At 36.4% G+C, this 24,759-nt stretch overlaps 1 protein-coding gene across 3 annotated transcripts in view; it reads right to left on the bottom strand.

The window, feature by feature from the left end:
- The window catches only part of LARS2 (leucyl-tRNA synthetase 2, mitochondrial), an 88,555-nt gene that overhangs the window by 56,365 nt on the left and 7,431 nt on the right, over window positions 1-24,759 (bottom strand). For 2 of the 3 annotated variants that reach the window (XM_040591350.1, XM_040591351.1), the window contains exons 4-7: window positions 18,102-18,193; window positions 14,633-14,693; window positions 6,653-6,742; window positions 2,367-2,510 (exon numbers count right to left, since the gene is read on the bottom strand). In XM_040591350.1, coding sequence (XP_040447284.1) covers window positions 2,367-2,510; window positions 6,653-6,742; window positions 14,633-14,693; window positions 18,102-18,193 — 387 coding nt within the window. The remainder of the gene's footprint in view (window positions 1-2,366; window positions 2,511-6,652; window positions 6,743-14,632; window positions 14,694-18,101; window positions 18,194-24,759) is intronic. The other variant, XM_040591352.1, reaches the window with a different exon arrangement.

The following is a 24,759-nucleotide window of genomic DNA, read 5'->3' as shown; positions in this document are numbered from 1 at the left end:
TGTATGGCCAAACCAGTCCTCTTCAGAAAGTAAAGATACAACCTGCTATGTTATCTAGCTTCTTGCAACTCGAAAGAAAAAGATAAATACTGAAAAGGGAATTTATTTATCTTAATATTCCAAAGCATGAAATCCATCTCATATCAGATATTGGACTTAGAAGCAGAGCCTGGTTATTCTTATTTGCTTATTCTTATTTGAAGGTTTTGGGGCGGGGCGGGGGAGGTAGTAGTTCTTTTCCCCTTCTACAACCAAATGTTTAAAGCCCTTGCCAAAAGAAGCAGAGTGAGACTGTTCAAAATGTGCCAGAACCACAGCAACAAAAATGGGAGTCAGTGCAGTGGAGGGTGGGTAAAAAGGAAAATCCAAACCACCTGCTGATACTTGGTAGCATCTGTCACTGTACAAGAAGTGACAGCACATGAAGGCAATGCTTGCCAAAGCACTTGAGGTGGGAGCAACATGGCATCATTCATCAACCTGGTTGTATCTGCTAGCATAGACCCTACAGAATATCAATCATGCATAGAACAAAATTTTGGGAAACCTTTACAGAGATCTGTGGAGTACTCAACTGTCCTCTGCAGTAATGCTTAAAGGTTTTGTTGAGTTCCTCCCCAAAATGAAATGCAGAAGCAGCGCTCATTCATGATGCCACTAAGATGTTCAAGAACAAGAGGCTGTTTGCACTTTTTCCATTTGTGTAGGTAGGGGATATGGTAGTCTCCTGAGGTGACATCTTTGGGGGGAAGATGAGAGGGGTGTTGTAGAGGCACAAGTTCCTTCCTGTCATCAGCTAACCTGCTTATTGCAGAACGACACGTGGGAGATGTGATCATCCCAAGAGCTGATGCTTTTCCTATAACAACATTACTTAGGTCAGAGGCTAAAGACAAAAGGTAAATCCTCCTCCCTAGAGCAGGGTGGATATTGAGCAAGAGGTAATAATCCTGTAAGCCAAAGGTATTTTCAAGGTTACCGAAGAGCTCCTCAGTCTTATATTTTGGTCTTTATGAGCAAAAATTTAAGGCTGATTCACCTCTCTTAGAGGGAGATAAGAAAGCAGTGATTTGGTGCAAGCATGGATACAGCCCAGAAATGCCAGTCGTTATTTCCTACAACCTTTGTAGAGACAACAGACAAAAGATGTATCAGTAAAGGTAGAAACTTCAGTGAAGCTCCAGCCTCAAACTGGCGGAAACAGTGAGTTGGGGCAGACCCTGAAACATCACAAAGGTGATTGTGAGATCTAGCGACTTGAGCACCAAGAAAAAGCTCTGAACATTGTGATCATTTTGTGATTGTGCAGACATGCTCCATTTTTCCTTCAGCTATAGTAAATGTTCCCTCTTTACTGCCAGAACTGGCAGAACAATCAGAAAACATGCATCTCAAGCACTCTCTTTGTGTATGAGGAATCAAAACATCAGGCAGGATATCTGAAGTTTTTCTCTTTATTATGAACAGACCTAGAGTGAGACCTGGATTTCTTCTCCCTGGATGATGGTGGAACTTTGGTCCCTTGAAAGAATCTCTCTGAGGCTCAGGAAAAGGGTCAAAGATGAACTGTTACTATTTTCTTGGGAATAACTTTCTCAATATTTACTTGAAATCTCAATACACAGAACACTTGGACGGAATAAGAACTTCACCCAGACACAACAGGAAGTCAATACTTTCATCTCAGAAAGCATAAAGCCAAAAGTTTTGCTGAAGAATTCCTAGGTGTGGAAGCTATATTGTCCTATCACAATCAAAATTTGAGCTCGTAACACAAAAGGATATTTGAGTAACTTGAAAATATGTTTGTTTTTTTTACATTACAGATAATGGAGCAGAGTATGAAGTAACCTAAAATAGAAGGTCCAGATGAATCTTCAAAAAAGAGCACTTAATCACAAAGAACTATAGTTCAGACATGTGGAAATGAATACTAGGTGACAGGCTGTCCCCCACTGCTTATACCATGCCCATAAGTCCAACAGGTTGACTAGGTGAACAAATTTCTAGTTCAAAAGATTGCACAGCTGTACACTTAAAACACAGAAAGCACTTGATGGTAAATATGGGGTGACAACGTGTGAATGCAGAATTCATTCATTCACTTCTAATTTATGCTTTTTGATTTCTCCAAAACTAATCTCACACCAATTACTTAGAATTCTTTAAAAATGCCAACAGAAAAACTTCAGGGATATTTTTTATATACACACATACACAGGGATAGATCACATATATTATTATATAATTATACATCACACAAACATGCATATATAAAAGACCACATTCAGCTTGATGAGTATTTCTGGATGAAAACTTGTCTCGTTTAAGTGCTACCACAATTTCAAAAAACTGTATTCTCATACCTTTGCATAAGCAGTTGTTTTGATAAACCACTGTGTGAGGTATTTCTGTTCCACTTTTGCTCCTGAACGCCATGAGCAACCATTGTCATCCACCTGCTCATTAGCTAGAACAGTCTGATCCACTGGATCCCAATTAACCAAGGCCTAAAAACAGTTGCAGGAAGAAAAAATATTTTCAGCAGCTATGTCAAAACCAGAATCTTACTTTTTAAACACCAAAAGAATTACCCAGAAACGTTTCTTGGATCCGAGTTTTCCACATTTTTATAACATTCATTTAGGTTAGCAACAGGGGCTCAACTGAATATGTTTTGAATAGTCATCTTCTCAGAACTCAAAAAAACCAAGAATGTAGTTGGCATCATTTGCCTTGATTGATCATGTTAGGAGGACAGGCTGACACTTGAATATTAAATAGGTAAGTGTTCCAATTGACTATACTGCAGAATACATAGTCTGATGCTTAAAAGCTGTTCACCACTAATCCAAAAGTGTTGAGTCTGACTGTGGGGCATGAATCATCGAGGACCTCCAACTTGAGAGAACTGAACCACAAAGAAGTATTATAGTGGTCAACAGTATTTCATGTGAAAGATTTGATATTTTCTGCACATAACTTCTGTCAATGTGAATTACTTTTGGAATCATCTTTCCTTACCAAAACAAATACATTAAAGAAAATTAAAGTGAAATAAATGTTTGTGTTCAACTTTACAAACCTTGTTTTTTGAGAGCTAACTGAAATACCAGGCATAACATACTGATGGGGAAGAGCAAAAATCAAACTCACCCCCTGACAGCGTTAACAATTTTGCTATCATTTATCATAAAGGATCTAAAATTACAAAAGAATCCTAACTGTCTTTCCAGAAGTGGTATTCAATGCTTGACATTAACTTGAAAAAATGAACAGGAAGAAAAAGAAAAATACAAATAATGAAAGTGATTAAGAAGAGTAAACCATTATTCCAAGTGTTATTTAGTATTTGAGCTAAATCAAAGCTAAATCAGCCTGACTGAAAAAGAAGTAGCTTCAGCTCCATAGCATTCTAATACATTACACATGATTTGAAAATTTCAAATGCATTCTTTGGGTATGAGGAGAACTTTAGTATCCCAATCTAAAAACTAATCACTGCCCTCATATTATTCACTTGACATTTTATCTATCACGGATCACCTTCTGAAATGCACTAGTTTCCAATCAACTGATATTGCTTAATTTTAAATATGTTGTGTATTCTTAGAAATAGTAAATATCACAACCATTTTACAAATCTTACAGTGAGAACAGCACAAAGACAGATTCATGGATCTTCTTCCTTAGGAATACTGTTGCTGATTTTGTTATCAGTGTTGGTGTATGTGTGTGCGCGCACAAAATCTGATTACTTATATTGATTTATACACAATTTATTATAATGAAATGAATGAAAGTCATTCTTTGATAAGAACAAACACCATCAAATGAAGCTTGAGTGAATTCGGTATGCCACTGGAATTTAAACTTTTTACACTCTGCCTACATTTCATCTGTTACCTACCAACAACAACAGACTGATTTTTATAAAAGGCTTCTGAAAATTCATTGGGAAATTAAAAGCAATCAATACATTCCACTATTACAGATCTGTTTTCTAGACTTTCAGAAAACACAACTTCTTCAGTAATGACAGAACACACTATGAAGTCAGTTCTAAATTAATTTTAATTTACAACATTCTGAAAAAAATCCCACAGCACTACAAAGTTAAAATAACATCTAATGAGACGTAAATCAGATAATATTAAGTAGTAATAAAATGCCAGTTGCATAAAGCAGTATTAGCATATGCTTGTATTAAACTGGCTATGACTCAAAGTTGAGAAAAAAAACCCTGTTGCTATTTACATGGCATTGGATCAACTTTATGATGAAAATTTTAAAAGCTAACTGAAATTATTTATGTAATTATTTAGGATTATATGTTCTCATGAGTCATGACAGGAAGATTTATCTAAATAAATCATGCAAAACAAAACAAATATGCATTTAAGAAATCTGTAGCTGAAAGGTCTTGTACATGAATTTTTAAAGTTGCGTTTTGCTCCTTCCATCTCTCATAGCTTTTTGATGAATATCCAGAACCTGGATATTAAATTAAATCCTTCGTTCCTACTTGTACCTCACACAGGCAATTTCTTGACAATGACAGCCTCTGAAACTACGGCCCCAGGAAGCCACTAAATGTCATCTACAAAAAGAGAGCACAGTACAAAAGCATATAGAGCGCACCAGTTATTTAGATCTCCTTACTACGCCAATGTAGACCATATGCTTTTAAGATAGGATTCATCTTGTCTAACTTCAGGTATCTGTAACATAAGTATCTATCTCCAGGTTTGGTGTCTATGGCTTGACTACAGACCGCAGATATCTAATCAAAATAATGGAATCTAGGCACCTATAAATCTCAAGCTCAGTAAGACACCCAGGCCAGGTCAATGACCTCTACAGTATAATGACTAGATCAGTGCTGCAGGAAGAAGAGAGGGGATTTTACTAAGGTGAATAAAGATGCCCTCTAAGGATGCAGCAGCACCCAGACAAATACTGTTAATTCTCAATAACTGCAGCTCCCAGACAAACTGAGTCTGTGTCTCGCTACCAGGGTAATTTCTGGCCAGACACACATACTGCTGGAACAGAACGTTAACTAGGCTAATGCTCTGCATGTATTATTCTTATTGCCACAGCGAGGATATGAATTATCTCCTTGTACCCAAAATGAAATTGTAATACAGGAGACATCAAGCTGTGCAAAAGCACTACCTAACATATATTGCAGATACACTGACAACATGGGATAAACGCATGCTTGAAGTATATATGACTGTTTGAAGAGACCCAGGGTTATGGGATACCTCTGCCATCTGCTCCCTGTCAAAAAGCAACCAGTTCATATGCACCAGAGACTATATCTCCTACAGGTTGACAGATGCTGATTTAAGTCCTTAAACGGATCCTTGACTTGTAAGAGGGAAGTAGATCCAACCACTGGTACCCAAACACCACCAGGATCCCACAGTTCTTGGAGCCTGTGTGCAAAATTTGTTTTGTGTATCATCATGGCTTCTAACAAAGCAGCAAGCCTTCTGCTTTCAGATTCACCTGGGATCAATTGTCAAGCAAACAAATTGACAGATAAAGTAAGTTTGTTATGGCAAAGCTAGAGTTTGATTTTTTTTTTATTACAAACACAAGAAATAATTACAGGAGAAAAAATGGGAAAAAACCCACAAATCCAGCATGTTAGGACACATCAAATACCAAATCTTTTTGATGGCTGTCATTTAAAATCTCTGAATACACCTTGCATGAAAACAGAAGTTGCTCAGTAACACCCTGCCATTCCAAATGCTACCTTTCACCATCAACTCCTTTCTCTGGGTTCAAAGAATAGAGTACATCCCTAATTATATCCTATGGAGTTTCCTGGTTTCTGTAGAATACAAATGAAATGTCAAAGCATATTTAAGAAATCTTAGTTTCCATTCTAAGTGAGAAACATTCACTAAATTGCAGCTTTGTTTAGGTGCAGCTGTTCAGGTATTTTGGAACTGAGTTGCTTTGGGTATTCAGAGAGTTCTTTAGAAGCTCATTTAACATCTTTGTTTCGCCTCCTGCTTAAGAAGTTAACCAAACCCTTCCCTTCTCAGATAGCCTGATACATGTTACTTACAAAATATTCCAAGGTCAGTAATTTCTTAAGGTACTGTTAACAGATAAACAGCTGTGATAGCCTTATAGCACCTAATACTTCTGTAATATTGTACAGATCACAAATAGGGTCCAGGAACTGGACGGTTAGGCACATAATCTCCAATTATCCTATCAGTTCTGACACAGCATCAGAGTAATGTTATACAGTTAAATAATCTCACTGCTGAAGAGACTCCTAATGATCACATTACCTTGTAGGTTTTCATGAGAGGGAAATCAAGATCTAGAAAATGCTATATTAAAGCTCTGAAATAAACTAATAGCAGCTATGTTCTGATCCTGTGCATCAATGTAAATCACTGACAATAAACACTTCTGATGTGACTTGCTACAATACCCATTCATGTTAGTTACAGATAAAATTTAGTTACATATAAAATTCCTTCTATTTTGCACTGATTTAAAACTAATAGAGCACAATCCACTTAATGAATGTGAAAGGACAATCCAGAAATGTGCCACTGGCGTCAGTGACTTGAATTAGTGCACCTGCCAAGTATCCAAGGTCAAAGTTTGTACGTACCTCTTTTTGATACACTATCCCAGCTTCAAAAAGCTTAAGAAAGAAATATTGTGTCCATTTGTAGTACTCTGGTAAGCAAGTGGTTATTTCCTGTAGAAATTAAATAAAAATTCCTGAAACTATACTTAGTATTTTATTACAGCATTTTAACTTAAACAATTAACTCAGGAGTGTGTAATATATGCCACAGAGAAAATATACATGTTTGTTTATGTATTTATGTACAAAACCTACTTGTGTAATGTTTATAATGAGTGATATTCACCTGTACACGAAACCAGAGAACATGAGCTTTGTGTGGGTTTGATGCACAAAGAAAAGTTCCCTATAAACATGGAATATAAATCCCCTGTAAGATCAATGCTGACAGATATAAGAATGGAAAATGAATAGAAAAATGACCACAGCTGCCTGAGCAGGGAAAAAGCAAAACTCAGAAAAAGTAGAACTCTATCATAAAGAAGTCATATTAGCCAGGTTGCCTATCCCGCTGTTGCTCAGCAATGAAAAGTGAGAGCAGAGCCTGCTGGCTGTTTAGAGGCAGCTGGGAGCTGGCTGCAGAGAAGCAAACAGACCAGAGGAGCCCACAGCTGCAGCAGCAGATGCAGAAGGACATCCGAACTGCCCTGAGGAACCAAAGCTGTTGACAGATACAGCGTGAGGCAGACACGACAGAATATGGGGCAAGATCCTAAACTTCAGGATGAAAGGCTTGCGAAGATTATCTCACAATCAAAGATCAAGTAAGCGACCCTATTAAAAGGCAAGCTAGACATAGTTAGGGGAATGCTCTAGGTTGAAGTATGGAAAAAATGAGTCATAAAAGTAGTCACAAATGAGGGGGACTGTTAAATGGGAAATAAAGACAGATAAAAATAAAAGACAACCTAAGAAGGAGTAATGGGGAGTTCAGAGAAGAACAGCAAATAAAAATGTAATGAAGAGCTTTTTTAAAACTTACATTTTCTAAGTTTTTAGTGAACTCACATAATTAAAAAAAAACTACTTATCAATTGCTTACAATGTTACACATTTTAAATGTTTGTTCTTAAAAATACAAGCTGCCCTTCTAATAAACATCTTGATATGCAGAGCTGACTGAAGGATTACGTGATTACAGACTCCCAATTTTCTCTACACAAACACAGCGGTTTCATAGGTGCAATGGAAACACATATGCTTGCGCCCATGCATTTTAAAGTTTGGCCAAAGTAAAAACAACTCACTCATGCAGTATTTAAGCTCTAATTACATCATAAATATATAACAATAAACAGATCACGTTTCCCTCCTCAACAGTTTCCTGTTTAACTTGCACTTGTTTAAAGAAGAAACATTTCTACAAGTTTTCTGTTTGACCATGTTTGTACTTACTGAAGTGGAAGATGACTCTTACACTGAACTTCAAATCAACAAGAACATCTCTTTAACTTTAGAGTTACAGGGTTGACAGCAAGCCACTGATAAAATTTATTCCATTTGCAAATAGTTATTGACCATGTGAAATAGCTCCAAATGTGAAATGTCTTTTACCCAGGCCTTCCTATCATCTAAGCTTCCCACTACACACAACTTCAGTAATATCATCTGCTACTCAAATGACATCTGAAAAACTCTAACATAAAAATTTTATTCTTTTTCTACAACTTTACATTCCAGTGCTGAAAAGCTGCTTTCAGCTTTATATTCCAGTGCTGAAACGTTACTTTGAACAATTAGTATGACCTTTGAATTGATGTGCCTCAAAAGTGTGTATAAGAGGCTTTAAAGATCAGAAAGAGACATTTAATGGCAAGTTTTCAGCACAGCATGTGAAGACTTACTCATGAAAAACAGTTGCTTGATTAAATCCCTGTGCTCTGCATTGAAAAAAACCCTACTTGACAGAAGTCTGATTTCCATCTCCCCAACTAAACACTATCCATTTAATCATTCTTCTTTTTCTCTCCCCTGCTTCTCCACACAGTGACACCAGTTCTTCTGCCAGTGTGATGCCACTACGGGCAAAGGAGTTTCATCACTGGAATATCAGGCACACAAAAGGAGACAATCCCTTTGGGTACAATATAAAATTACGTGAGCAACAGACAAACAGGAAAGACAACAGAAGTGAGCTGTCAAATAAAAATGGTAAAATGGACTGAGATATTTCTTTTTGGTCCTAAATGGCAGATGCGTGTTAACTGAAACAAAAAGAGATGACATTCTCAATCTAAACAAGCATGTTTAGATTGAGCTACAAGCCACACAAGCTTGAGCTGCAAGCTAACAAGCTAACTCCTGGGAATAGAATCCCATGTACATGCTCCCTCCAAGTTGTAAACTGAGACCTTTTAGAAAGAAATGCAGCAAACTATCACTGAAAAAATTGGTTGCGTGGTCACTGAGCTGCAAAAAGATCACTCAAGCTCACCATTTAACCTCATAACCATGAAGGTTTGAAGTAACTTTTAAAGTTCACGAAGAAAAGCATATGAAATCACTACCAAGTGAAATGAGCTGCTGACAACAAGCCAGAAACCTCCTGCCAATCTAAAAATGTGTTTTGGTTTTTTTTCCTACTGTTTAGGAAAGACTTACGGTGAAAAATAATTTCCCATGTATTCCAGTTACTGATCTTGATTAAATAAATAAAGTGTGGTAAAAAGTTTCCATTAGGTTGCTCTCACGCTTAAATTAAGGTGGATGTTAACATTTCTATTTATACTTTATGAGCATGACAAAGATTTGCAATGCATTAACAGAATGAACTTAACTCAGAAATACAGAAAAAGGTTTATAAAAGGATTTGCAAAACAGCACGTGGAACCCTTCCACCCTGCCAGAAAAAGTAACTTTCTGCTTCTCATTTGTGAGCTGAGCACTAGCTAACACCCAGCATTATAAAGCAGTTCAGTGAATATATGTAACAGGATATTAGCATATTTTCTCCAGAGATAAAATATATACTAAAAATCAGAACTCTTTTACAAATGTGAAATATGCTGCTCAGCTGTCCACTGCATGTGCTCTTCAGTGCTCTGTGACTTTATTTAGTGATATTAGATAGAGATTTAGTGATAACCTATCACCCCAGCATTTCGGAAGGTAATATGAAATAGGACAGCATCTCCCTCTTTCCGTTTCCCTTTTGTCAGTTTGCTAGTTATGAAGAGTATTTGATACTGTCACCAAAACACATCTTTCTCATTGGTTACTGTTACTGCTCCTTGTTCCTACAGGAATTACACTAATTCATTAAAACAATTAAAACAACTTTAAAAAGTGGTCTGCTTTTAAAAACAGCAGGTATTGCCAAAGTATAGAGGAGAAAGACCCCTAACCTTACCAAAAACTACCTTGCTTATTCCCTTTATTGCAGCACAGCAATCTGTTCCTAACAAACAGCATGATGGAGGGGTTAGTATCTCATTTATTTTTGCAAATAAATTCTCAGTTACAGACTGAATAGCAGTACTACAATTTAGATTGGACAGCACTGTAACTTGGGAAGCAACTGGTTCATGTTAAGGTTAAAGGGCTGTTCATCATTACAAAAATCTGATACCCTCCCTCCCGCCTCTGGCTACCAAAACCATGGGAAAACCAACACTAAAGAATCCTGGATAAACAAAAACCCCAAACAGACTGAATAGAACATTTTGCTCATTAATTAAAAAAAACCCTGATTATTAAATACCTTGTTTTATAATTCATTATTTGCTCTAAATCTGCTCCATTCTTAGAACTTTCTATTATATAGCTCTGACCTTAAAACTGAGGGGTTTTGGGGGGGGGGGGGGTGTTCTTTGTTTTTTTTTTAGGAAGAAGGTTACGTTTTCAAGCCATTTTCATAGCTATTTTCTTTTTAAATAAAAGTAACACAGGCTGCACAAAAGTGGGTTTTTTTAATGTAAGATCCATCAGGCTTTCTGAATAACACATAACTAGATAAGACATAAGTAATTCCTACTTTATTATTGATTATTTTATTTTTAGCAGTCTTACACTATCCTGAAGACAGACATGTTGCATTTGATATTTATTAAAAAGGTGCTAAGGAGAAAAATTCTGAACAGATGTTTTTCAAACTGTTTGGGAAGATTAAAGAGTCTTTATTATTTGCCTATGTTGGTATTACGGGGCAGGTAGCACCTCATCCAGAAGTATAATTATTTGATTTTCAGAGGTTTAGAGCCAGACCAAGCTACATTTCTAAATTCATTTGAATATCTGTATTTCAAAGGCCCTTAGTTTCATGCTCCATTAGCTACAAATAAAAACATCATGCAATGCTTACCTTTGAGAGCATGAATATCTTTCCTGCAAAAAAATAGCCCTGCATCAACGGTTTCTTTTTTTATTTAATTACAAGTAGGGTGACTGATTATCAGTGATATGTGGATAAAAATAAAATTTAATAGGTAATGTTCTAACTACTATTACAGTTTTATGCATGCTCAGGCAGTACACAAGAATGACAACTTCAAAGCTAAACAGAAAAATATCTGCACAAAGAAAATCTACCAAAGATTTAATTTTTTTAAATGTACAGAGCAGAAGGGGAACATTACTCTTAAGCAAAAGATCATGTCACTTGGAATGCACGAACTGAAAAGACTAAAAAATGTTGGCAGAATAAGCTACCTTCTAGAAGAAAGTTACAGATTGGGGTAACACAGTGGTGAACTGATGGCTTACTGGGAGCATGCATTCAGTCTGATGGTACTCCTGAGCAAAAGAAAAGAAAAGATGTTACACGTTCTCCATCCTTTATTGCTGACGATAGGAATCTTTGAAAATTATATTGCCTAATTCCTGTGAAGATCATGTTTAAAAGAAGTGGCAGGCAGTTTGCTGCGCTGTCTGGGATGGTATTTTGGGGAAACCTGATCACCAGGAATGTCCAAATTACAGTGGGGTTTTTTTAATTATTATTCTCCAGGTGTTTTTAAAGTCTCTCAGAGACATTTCTTCCATGCTAAACTGCAGCTTTTTAATTCTGGATCTAACAAACATAAATGTTCAGAATAGAAATGATCTCTCTCATTATTTTCTAAAAATCTCTCCCCAAACCACCCCATTTTCAAAGTGATTTAAAAATACAACGTTTATTACTTGAGGCAATTAAAGTACCTACATGTTTCAGGAAAAAAATATCAGATCACTATTAGTATTCAAAACTGCTCTAAAGCAAAGTACTTACAGAGCTATTTTATGCATTTAATTACATTTTTAGTTTGCTTACACTAATTTTCAAGTGTCTTTGTAAACTGGTTCTCTGAAATATTCGAATTAGCTTTTAATAATGCCTTATTTGTGGTGCCTTACTGGTTAAGTAATTTCACTGACTGCTACAATGTAAAAATACTTCTACATTTTGATTTGCAAGACAGAGAGAATGATGAAAAAACCTCAGATAAATATAAGGAAATTCTAGTATCCCAGGTGCACTGGGTTTTGTTCATAATAATTTTACCAAGCAATAAAATTACAGCTAGCCTTCATCCTCCTTGTCAGGACTTTCTTGAATGTCAGATACGACTTTATAAGAAGTCAGCTTCTTTAGTACAGCTAAATGCCCTAGGTATTCAAAATGTACTTTTTTATTATTTTCCCATGCTTCTTCCCCTTTAACATTTGTAAAATGGTAAAGTTTACTTAATTTTCCTTCACATCATCTAGGCATATACTCTAAGCCCGCCACAGAGGACATTAACATAAAAGGTTCGTACCTTAAAAAGGCAATTCTCTGCACACTAAAATAGGGACCTAAGGTAGGGGAATGGGTTTCCTCCAGCATATATTTGTCAAATACTGTGCTCTAGCACAATGAAGAAGCACATTTAAGCCACACCAATGAAATCAAATAAAAAACAAATTTCTGTTTTGTATACTAGTCTTGGTTAATTAGACTAACCCACATAAAAAGTGTTTTTCTTGCATTTTTCATAGGAGTCACTAACGCTAGTGGGTTTGTTTGCATTGTCACAGTATTTTGTAAGCCACTGATTTACTGCCATACAACTATGGAATAATAAAAAAATCTATTCCTTACCTCAAAGAGCTCACTTTTAAGGTAAGTACCTGCACAGCGCAGTGCATTACTGTGCAAAGACGCTGGAGTTAGCCCAGAAGCAGCACAGCTGAGGCAGTAAGATGCTCTGCCTAGCCTAATTAGCCTTGCAGAGAAGCAGGCTTTATCAGCCTGGAAAATAGACTCTGCTAGAGCTTAGCTATTCTCCTTCCAAAGGCAGGTCTTTCATGGCTAGCTCAAATAGCTGTGCATTTGGAAATCATGTCATAGAGATGTATTTCAGGCATCATACATTTTTTTAAATGTATAAACATATCTATTTCTAATGGTTACTGTTCAGGTCACTCCTACTACAGTTAATAAAGCAGGCTTTCCAAGTAAAATAAAACTTAACTTAAACTACAGACTGAGAACTCCAAAATTCACTGTGGTTTTGAGGAAAACTTCTTAGCTGTTTTAAAATCTTACCTTTCAAAACCACAAACTATGCACCCCTAGAGCATTCTAAAGCATTTCAATCACACAACTGTTCAAATGAACATAGTTGCAGTGTATCAAAGGCCTTTCCACAAGTATTCAGAGACTTCTGGAAGTTCATTAACCAAAACATGGTTTACAAGAGAAGTGAAGGTAAGCCTCAAAGAACAGGCACAGAAATGACAAATGACATTTCCCTGTGTACTCGTATTTCTTGCCATGGTTTCCAGTACAGCCAGTTCTCCACCTCTTCTTCAAAATGGAAAGGTTAAACAAAAGTCAATATATAAGTGTGAATTTTCTCAATTTTCTTGAAAGGCAATCTGCAACATTCAGCTCTCGTGTGTTCCATAATAGGGCCTACACACATGATTTCACTGTTTTGAAGCACTGCTGTATTACACATACAAAAAATCTGTGAGATACCAACAGTTTTAAATATAAGAAAATAATTGTCAAAAATCTGTGCAGTGAACCTTCCACAATAAATCTTTTATTTTCAAAGCACCTTTTTGGCTACCAAGAAAACTACAATCTTGCTCAAAAGGCTTATACTGAAAATTCTTGCCACATATGTGACACGGGCAAAATATATTTTTTTAGATGCAAGCCATACACATAAAAACTTTCACCTTCAAGATTAAAGAAAACAGATGGCAGGTCTCAGACTGCCAGAAAACTAATCCTTTTCCTTTTCAGGCCTACAATACTGCTATAAAAATCCAAGATTAGCATCTCCATTCACCCTATTCAGAATCATATTAAGGTGATAAGTAACAGTTATCGCTGAGAATACAAAGGTAGTGACTGACTTTGATTCACTAGTAAATGCAACAAACTTAAAATTGCTTCAAATATTAATTTCTTTTTAATCTTGAAAATGACATTAGCTTATGTCTAATCGGGTTTGGTAAGGTTTTCAAGGTGAACACCTGATTCTCAAGCATTAGTGTTTTAAATAAAACTTCTATTTTATAAAATGGTCATGATATGAACACCTATGAAAATACAGGCTTGTGCTTAAAATATAGAATAACCAAAACACCATTTCAAGTTACTAGCTTTAAAACTTTGAGTATATTGTAAAATCATACACACTGGAAAAAGCACTCCTCAAAACATATATACATTAACACAAAGGCATGCTGTTTCATAAGTATCTATTTAGACTACTGCATATCTTCTAACACAGAAAATTGCTACTTTGAAATAGCTGAAAAAGCAGAGAGAAAAATCCAAATGCAAAACTGAAATTACTTTAAAGAAAAGATTCTCCCAAACTTTGAGATTATCAGACATCAGTATGTCAAAAGTGAGAGAAATAAATAAAAATCGTGAGACAAGCTTGATTTTATATTTGAACAACTTAAACCAGTCACTTTCTAAGAATTTTATATTGTCATAAATAAAACAGTGAAATTCCATGTTTTCCAGTGTTCCATTGTACAACAAAATACAGCAGCATCCTTTAAAAAAGAAAAGCTTACCCTTTCCCATGTAAAAGACAGACCTAGTGTATCAAACTGTTCCCTCATGTGTTGAATATTACTGAAAAAAAAAAACAAACAACAAAACTAACTTTAAATATTTCTATCATGTGACCACATTTAAAATCAGGTGCTTATAAAGTTCTGAAAAATCAAAAGCACTAGTTAACCTCTAAACACTACTACCTCACTAGCAGTCAAACTCCAGGAACTGTCAGAATACTCGTATTTAGTAATTTTTAAAGTCCCTAGTGCATTCTGGTTCAATTTCAATGGCTGTGTATACAAGACAGTAATTTTTCTTAATTTAAGCATAACTGAAAAGCAAATATGGCAGTGCAGTTTGAGAAAAACATTTCTGAAGCATCACTTCTCATTATTTTTAACTATCTTTACCGCAGGTGAGCCAAAGGGCCCTCTGAAATCTTTATGATGCAGTAGGATGCACTTTCACCATCAGCTTAACCCTGCTCTATTCTGGCAATGCTATCCTGGCTGCATTTTGCTTTGGCTCTGGTGGTTATGTGGCTATAGTAGGATTTGGCTCAGCTTACCCATTTAAACTGAAGACATGCCCTACAAAAAGCTTTCCAAAAAAACCTCACCTGTTTTCTTGCTTCCCTCTGATCAACAGGCCAATCAAACCAATAATGTGGACACAAAACCAGCAGAGCCAACACAAAAGAGGTGGTGGGAACATATATCCTGGGAGGTGACAAGGAACTGCTAAACTTCTGGTGGCAGCACAACCATAGATAAACTCAAGTCAACCGCGAAACTGTAGGGCTAGAGCTGGCCCCAGATAGAGTATACTAAAAACGTAAAATAAGACACATCAGAATATACAGTGAAGCTTTAGTTTGAAAATATACTAAATATAGTTTACCAAAATACCCACAATTACACAATATTAACTAGTGACCTGGTATGAATTCATTCTACTTTAAAATTGCTTAAAAATTCTTATAGAATTTTAACTTTCTAATAAAATGCACTATGTCAGATAAAAGTATCATCTATCTTCCCCCAGCGGGTAATTTGACAGTCATGAAGCTAAGCATTTAATTCTAATCCAGAACAAACTTTCACGGCTGAATAACTGAGTAGTGCAAGTATCCAGTATCAACAGTCAGAGAGCCCTGGTTACTCTGGAAAAGGCCTGCCTTTTCTGGTCAGGTACCTTTCCTGGCATGGGTATACCAGGAAACCCTTTTACAGACTCTCAGCTTCCACTGGGAGAAACCATCCTTTCAGTAGTACTGCTTATATTAAAGTCCCACTCAAAACAAACTGTACCAATACAAAAATTTCAATTTTGAGTGTATTTTGACAAAGCTTCTGCCACTATACTAACACTTACTTACAAAAATGTCTGTGTTTTGTATAAGTAACTCTGTCTTCAATTTGTTTTATGTTTTTTATAAGAAGTAATAGTCAATTTGAGTTCATTTAAATCCCCACTTCAGAAAATCAGGATGCTCTGAAATTTGGTTGCTCACTCCTGAAACAAGTATGCTGAAATGCTTACACTGTGCCCCCTTTTACAGGGGCGGTTGGCTCTGCACCAGGGATGACTAAAACACATCACAGCTCCTTGTTCAGTTCAGTCATCCCTGCTGCAGGCATGAGACACATTAAGGACAGGGACAGTGGAGAAAACAGGAGACACCAATTACTTCAGTGGTCAGAATTTAAACTGCCCATTTGATGAATCGATTCCCTTCCTTACCATAAAAAAAAAAAAAAAAAAAAGGTATGCAAATAATTTTCCTATTTGGATGTTATTATAATCAGTCCCAATGATGATATGCTAGCTTTTCTCAATTTGTTGTTATCCTGTTGTCACCTACATCTCAAAAGTAGGCAATCGCTCTTTTCAGTACTAAGGAAATTTTAAAAGCAAAATTTTTTTCCAGTATAAAACATCTCATAACTACCAGCTGAACTGCTTTAAGTGTACGGAACAATACACACCTATTTACAGGAAATTAGAAAAACAGAACAGCACAGAAGCAGATGAAAATCAGCTCAGGCTATGCCCTGCCACACACTGTTCGGTATGACCTAGACAAATGCTAAGGCGAGGCAGGCTGAGCTGGTATGGGTCTTTGCTATCGCGCGGTCTCTCTGCCCCATGTGCTCGCTGCTTTTCTTTTGAGACAATTCAACTCAAGACAGCTGGCAGAAAGGTTCAGTTCAGCAAAATGTCCTGAGTGCCAAAGCAACGGAGGTACCATGTAGTAGAGAGAAGGGGAAAACATCAACCCAGCCAGCAAGTACTTAATGTCAGCCTTGTTGGTCCAAAACTACAACCTTCGCTTCTCTGTGCCTCATTTGTCATGTAGGTAAGGATCACAGTAACACACTATCTGGTGAAGGTTCCATTAAGATAACAGAGGTAAAAACGAGGCACTCAGATACAACATAGATTTGTTTTACAGCTGAGCTTCAGCAGGCTTGTTGCAGGAAGGCAGAAATGATCAATTTACTGTACTGACCATGCTACAATATAACGGGCAGCACACACTGTGCACAGTGATTTTTCAGACTCTCTCAAAAGAAGAAAACCTGGTTTTGTGTCTTGATGATAACTGGTTCTCATGCATATTCTTATCTAAACCACACAGAAAGGAAATTGTAAAAAATTACCATAACTAACTCAGAATTTGTGTGTAGTGCACTCATGCAATCTCCGTAAGTGACATCAGTTGTCATCGTATTTTAGTTGGAGAAGTATTGTGTATCTTAACATGGGACCAAAAGCATGAAAAATCTTAAAAGAAACAGCATTATCAAAGAAGGAAATGGATCAAGGCCCAAAAAGATACCACAGCTAGATTACTGCATCTCAAGTACAACAAACAGCTTCACTTAAGAAGACTGGTTTCAGAGTAATTTATAGAAATTAATGTTTATTTATGTAACTTTTTACTAATTTTAAAGAATATTAGGGGAACACAACACCTAATTCTGTGGTCCAAAGCCCCAAATTTTCACAGAAATCAGCAGCAATAACGGCTTCTTATCAGTTTCCAAGACCCAGTCTCAAATGAAAAAAACAATCTTCTTCCTCTTTCATGTGGTACTAAAAACTGCTGGTAACCTAACCACATAGCTCATAATTTTCAACTGTGTATTCTATGCTAAGATTTAACTCATCACAATGAAATTCCAACTTATTTCTTACTCATTGATTTGGGTGTTTGGGAAATGTCACTCTTTCAATATTCTGTCTTTTTTATAATTTAAAAGTCATTGAGATTAAAACCTTGAAAATCATCCTGATAAATTTAATTTTCAAAACTGAATCATCTGCACAGTCCCATAAAACATTGAAAAATAGCCCTGGTTCTTTCTGTACCATCTTTCTTCTAATTCTACACTGGTTTTGCTCTGTTTTGTTGGTTTATGGGGGCCACAGTACAGGTATTCACAGTGGAAATGTCATATAACTTAAATTAAAAACTACCTTTGTGTCCAGCTTGCAGGGTGAAGCCCATGTTCAACTGCAGCATTTTCTGCTGGTAAACCAAACGCGTCCCATCCCATTGGATTTATCACCTGTCAGCAAAATGGGAAAACACAATCTTACATAACTTTCTGAAATGGCAACCGCAACACACAGAGTCCTCCAAATAATGAATGATGTTTTGCATCCAAATAATGAATGGTGTTTTGTATCCAAATAATGAATGGTGTTTTGCATTTCAGCATTTGCTTTGTCCAAGTTAACATCTTCAAAACATGCCAACTATGGCTAGGTCTGTTTTAAAAGATGAATATGAAGCATACTTGCCATCTACAATGTGGTGTTAGAGGGAGCTTAAAGTATTATGTAATAAATCCTCATGACTATTTCAATACGAGGTTGACAATGACAAAAATTAATCCTTTGTAAATTTGTGTGGTGGCCAAAATTAGCAGTTGATGCTACTGCTAAACACAACCAAATATTCATTCTAAAGAAGGAGAAGAAGAACGTAAGCAAAACTAACTGAACCAATGGTTTTCTAACAGTAACTGATGCATAGTGTGTTATTTTTTTCTCTTTGTTGAAGAAAGAAAAATACCCAATGATGATCTAAAATCCAACAGATAAAATGAAGAGCATGGGGAAAACTGTTTTAGCCAAATTTTACTAGAATATCTCTTGTCAATATAGACTACAGACTAACAAATTGTATTTCAGTGGTGGGAAAAAATGTATAGTAGAAAATATAACAATTTCTGTTGAAATAGATATGTATCTTTCCTATTAATGTGCAAATTATTTAGAAAAATAATGTAGCAATACAGTAAGTATTCAACCCTCTTTTTTAATATGCAGGGAAAGAAAGACCAGCACTTAAGATGTTCTCATTAAAGACACATATATTGGATACCTGATAAACCCATCTCATTTCTCACACCTACAAATGTGCACAAGTTTAACAACAGCAATACACGCTTAAGTAACGTTTTACAGGTTGTAAGAAATAAGAAAGTTTACCCCTTAAAATAAGTATTTATATGAAGAATTTGTTCTTCAGTTGCATGTAAGCAAACAAGCAATAAGCAAGCAAACCCAGCTACAGTAATCTCATAAGCTATCTCCATGTGAAAAATCTGTTCATTTTGGAAGCAGAAGAGCTACTTTTGTCACTGGTTTGAATTATTTTTATTCCTTTTTACCACAGCCTTCCAATCCTCTGACTTCAATGGATTATTTCATAAAAAATACTTTATAGACTTGTTTATAAAGGTGCCCTAGGCACCAACTCAGTGTAAAAGCAACAGGACTTAACAGATGTGACTTCTCAACATTCTCGTTTTCAATACTGAGCTAAAACTAAACCCACTGTATATCATTACTCCGCTGATGCAGCAGCAAAACCAAAGGTATTAATCTGTGATCAACTGTGATTCAAGCCAGTACAGTAAGGGTCCATGCAACAGCACACTTTTTATGTATGAATCTAACAGAAATCAGAATGCTATTCTGTGTTACAAATTTTACCTATTATCAGTCATATTATTGTTCCTCATATCACAGAGTCAGAAAATATGAGCCCTAACTCTGTACCTCTCCACATTATAAGCCTTACATGGAAAAATCTCATTTGAAACCTAAACCACTTGTGAACACCCGTTGAAGCACTCCTGTCCCCAGCCCTTCTCTCCCTCACCCCACCAGTAATCAAAACTATTGGTATAAAAGAGAAAGAAGAAAAGTAAACCTTACATAAGGTACAAATTTCAGCAGAATTTCTTAAGGACCTACTGAAGTATTAGTTTCTGCAGCTCAGCTCTTTTTGACCGCTACTATTGCTGATGACCTGTCTCTGGACAGAAATGATAAAATAAACCAGATTTCTTTTTTTTCATGTATAATACATACTTTCTTCTATTGAATCCTCCTTTGTTTAGACAAATGCCTTATATTTGAAACCCTACAAATTTCTTCTTTTACTACAAGCTGATGCACATTAGAAGAGAATAGAAAAACTACTCCTGATTATTTTTTGTAAAATTTGGCTTCTGAAGATCTCCTGGATATAGACAGGCAGCCAAAAGCAAGGCACAATCTCACACTCATGAGCAAAAGGATGTGAGAAAAACAGCTTCACTATCGACTGCACTCCCCAAGAGGGCTGACTGATGCTCCAGACAGCTAATGTGCAGACATTTTATCACTGTACCATCAGCACTAGCAGGAGTTATCTGCTCAAACAGATCTTCCCAATTCTAGCATACATATTAAAAATATCATACAACGTGTTCACTTATCACATCCAAAAGACAGTTCAATTTAACAACCAATAGCATTCTTCAAGTTAAAGTACGCTAATTCAAGTTTCAATCAGAAACCTGAATTTAAAGAGACATTAAAAATATCCTCAAATTAATCTCCAGGATAGATCTATTTATGTAGTTGCTATAGAGATGAATGTAACATGCACAGTGGTTTAGAAAATTATTTCAAGTTTATTGTCTCTTTTACTTCTCTACTGTGAATGGATTTGAAAGGTTTGTGAAATGCATTTGTCTAAACAACAGGTCAGCTGCCTCTGGCTGGAATGTATGTTACGTATCTACTGTTAAAATGGCAGAGTCTCCACACAGCACTTGGCATTACATCTTGGCTCTACTTTAGCCAACATAAAACACAAGGCTGAGATTAACCACAGAGTTCTGAAAAGCATCAAAATTCTCAAGAGATGTGGAAGAGGAGAAGAAAATACACAACTAACATGTCAGAAGTTGGCACAAAGAATAAAGGAACAGTTTGACTGTTCAAAACAAAGAAAAAATAGGAAGAAAGCAATTTTGAAGACCAAAGGATATTCCTTGCAGCTCCTTGATGGGCTCGTCATAAACTCTAACTAGCAGAAAATACAGCTGCTCTCTCCAGCATTACTGACAAGCAGAAGAAAGTCATCGACTTTCTTGCATGCTGACTTGATTGCTTCTGACAGCAGTCTCTAAACCTTATGCAACTGAGGGTTCAATTCTGCTCACTCGAGTGACCGTTCTTCCAAGCATTGCATCTCTGGTACAGACAGTACTTTCTCTAAGGGCAAAGAGAAAGAAAACAAACAATAAACTTATCTTGTACAACAGGAGGCTTGCATGAGTCTAAGGATGCCTGTACCTGGTAGAAGGCGGCAGGCTATAGTTTCCATCATTTTAAGACAGCAGAAGCCAGTATGATCACCAAAGGCAGCTCTGTGTTTCTGGTCTCCACAATGGAGTGGGCAGGTAAACTCTTCCCCGGTAAAACTACTAGGTTAGTCTTGAACACAGATTACATGGCTTAAGATCCTCAGAAGTTCACATGATCAGGCAGGATCAGCTATGAAAGACTGCTGTTTTCTACCATTCAACATCCTATGTTTTGCACAGGAACACGAAGTTGCGAGGAAGTGATTAATGAGCGCGTGGGGAACAAAGCACTCAGTAACTACCACACTGAGCGGTCTTTTCAGAAGCAGATTATTAAAAAGGAAAACAGTTGCATCGTGAAGCATTTTAGAACCCAAAGGCTCTGACTTCATATTAGCTTGAAGCACAACTTTAAGAATCATTTCACAGCACGGTCAAAAATTTGTCATTAATGACGGCTAGAGCTCTTAATGTGACTGTGGGACAAAGCAGAGAAGCCACAGTAACTCCATGAATTAATTTCTGAGATCTCAGCTCTTCCTCTCAGAGGATTTTCCATCTATTCACCGCTGCAACAATCAGCCCATCACACTGACATCAGTAGGCAAGATCAGTAAGTACTATATAACACAAAGCCAATAGTGATCTCATAACACTCAGTTCCATGCCTCCCATCAACATAACTAGGACAGACGATTCAGTGAGTTTTCCTTAATGTTTGCAAGGAAACAAAGAACTTGTTTGCTCTCCTGATGTGCTCAGTATGCCTCAAAAATATGACCAGGGAGCTGATGTATCTTTCTTACATCCAGACCAATGCATTATAAATTTTAAGACAGACAGCAGAACCAGTGTCAAAGATACCTGTAAATAAATACATTTATTTCAGAGAATGCGTGATAGCACAACCAAAAATGAAAAGAGACTCGCTGACAGATTAACAATTTGAATCAACACAGCAAAGTCTAGTTTCCTGCCTCTAGCTGTAGCCCCATGACACACTACATGAACAAGGCAAAACAGGCTGACCAAATGGGTGATCCATGATCATGATTTCCAGCTGCCAGAAAACACCCCTCGTTCCAGCAGCAACTTTCTGTCACCCTCTTTGCACTTGATCTGACAATTGCGCAACCACATACAAGTGAGACAGTAAGGACACACAAATGGAGAGGGGAAAGGAGAGGATGGCTGCTTCTTCCACTGGCCACCTACAATTATGCTGAACATGTTGAAAATCTGATTTGTAAACAGACTGCAGACAGAATACATTTTAAATACAGGACCTCCATCTGAACGCAGACTAGATTGTCTTTTAAGTGTACTAGGTAATAAACAGTTACACAACAGCTAAAATACTACCACCACCCCAAAAAAAAAAAATAATCCCCAAGCAGACAAGGCACACCTGGAAATAGATTAAAATAATTAACTTTTCACTAGTGTGTACATTCTAGCAAGGACTATTTCAATGCTTCTCTGCAACACAATGCTGCATATTAGTATTCTGATAAGGCACTTTCAAATTTAAAAAAAAAATCAACCCACACAGATTTCTATCAAAACATAACTCTGCTTATAAAATGCTCTCATTTATCTCTTGTTCTCACAAGATACAAAATATGAGAAATTATTCTATGTCCGCACATTACCACATTTAGAAAACAAAGGTGTCTCTTGCTTCCTTAATCTCACACACTCTTGTCTAATATAATTACATTTACAATAACATCTCATTTTCTTTTTCTTTCAAAATGAAACAGACTGAGCTCATTAACACCTTCAGTACTTGCTACTGGAAAGCTAAATTTAAATAAGATTCAATTCAGAGAGGAGACTTGTAATACTTTGTACTTTGTTTATACCACAGAATATAACCTGGCAAAAGGACACAATAGCTTCACACACAAAAAATGGTTGAGAATAGCAGCTAAAGATCATCAGAAAATGTATTGAAATAATTAATCCTACTGATGAATTAATTATAAAGTTTGAATTAAACTTGCCTGTCTTTCTTCAATACCATTTACTTTTTCAATTTCAAGAGTATAAAGATTCACTGCTGAAAAGGAAAGCAATGAAAATACACACAGTTTAGAGAAGAAAAATATATGTTCTGGATAACAAGAATGGTCTTTAAGTAATTTGGGGATATTGTGGAAATATCACTGACAATCTTCCAATCCCATCTATCAGGAGCAGTTTAAGTATAAATTAAGAAAACTGATCCTAGTGTACGGGAATTTCACACTGAATTGTCTAACGATCATTCTCATTTCTGCGCAACACACAGGTGACAGTCTCACTGTGGTATCAATTTCAATTCAAAATTTTATTACAAAGATGTCACAGGAACTATTGAACTGGACCACTCTCTGTTTACTGATTGCTAAGGGAATTATTTTCAGTCCTCTGAGAGGCACAAATTATCCACTTTGGAATTCATCAAAGACATGATAATGATAGCATGATAAAGCAGCAGTAAATACTTTTTCCCCAAGCAGCAGCAGACTGGAAATCTGCCATGGTGAAAATCACCATGAATATCTCTGTAGTTTATACATGGCACTCAGATAATAAATAGGAAATCTCTTAATTTCTTACAAAACTCCTACATTTGAATTCAAAACATGCATGCAAACTCATGGAGAAAACACAACCAGAAACTGTACATTATAGTTTTGGATTCGTTTATTAATAGATACAAATCTGTAATTTAAAATATATAAATAACTTTTTCATAGCATTTTAAAAGAAATATATATGCAATAAGATCTGTGACTAGAACTTTCCATTGCAAAACGGTTTTAATTGCACTTCAATAAATATGTTATCCTTAACACATTTTGAAAGAGACTAGCTCAGTGCATTCATGCTAAGTAACCTAGATATTTTACAGTTTCCACACAAGGACTTCAAATTTCACCTTCAGTAATTAGAATGAAAACAAGTTATCTTACAACAGATGTACTCTACAAATCATTTACCCAGCAACCCAGTCCAAGTGCATGATAGAGTGTGTTTCCCGTACACTGCCTACAGGTCCTTGAGGAGTGTTGGAACAAGTCAATGCTTCCCTGGTCTGATCTTCAGGTAAAACAAATGGGACTTCATCACCCACCGGCACAATCAATGTGCTGGTCCCACACCAGTACAACTCTAGTGATTACCTCTGTACCACAACACACACATTCATCCACCCCTTACTGAAAACTCTGTGAAGCTTCTAACTCATCAGTACATTGAAGAAGTGACTGCCTACTGTTACGTTCCACTTGCATTAAATGCCACCCCTGCACACCATTTAATAAATGACCAGCCAGTCATGTATTGCAGAAAAGGCTGCTGCTCATTAGGTAATCTCTTTGATTGCCCATTTTCAGGGTCATTAGTCACCAATATCATCTACAGCTTCATGTGGAAGCAGTATTTCTTCCAAGGAGGGGTTGGGGGAAGAGTGACTGATATTTATTTTCCCACTTAAA

The sequence above is a fragment of the Falco naumanni genome, chromosome 4, assembly GCF_017639655.2.
Source record: "Falco naumanni isolate bFalNau1 chromosome 4, bFalNau1.pat, whole genome shotgun sequence".
Lineage (NCBI taxonomy): Eukaryota > Metazoa > Chordata > Aves > Falconiformes > Falconidae > Falco > Falco naumanni.
This window is presented reverse-complemented; position numbering and strand designations above follow the sequence as displayed.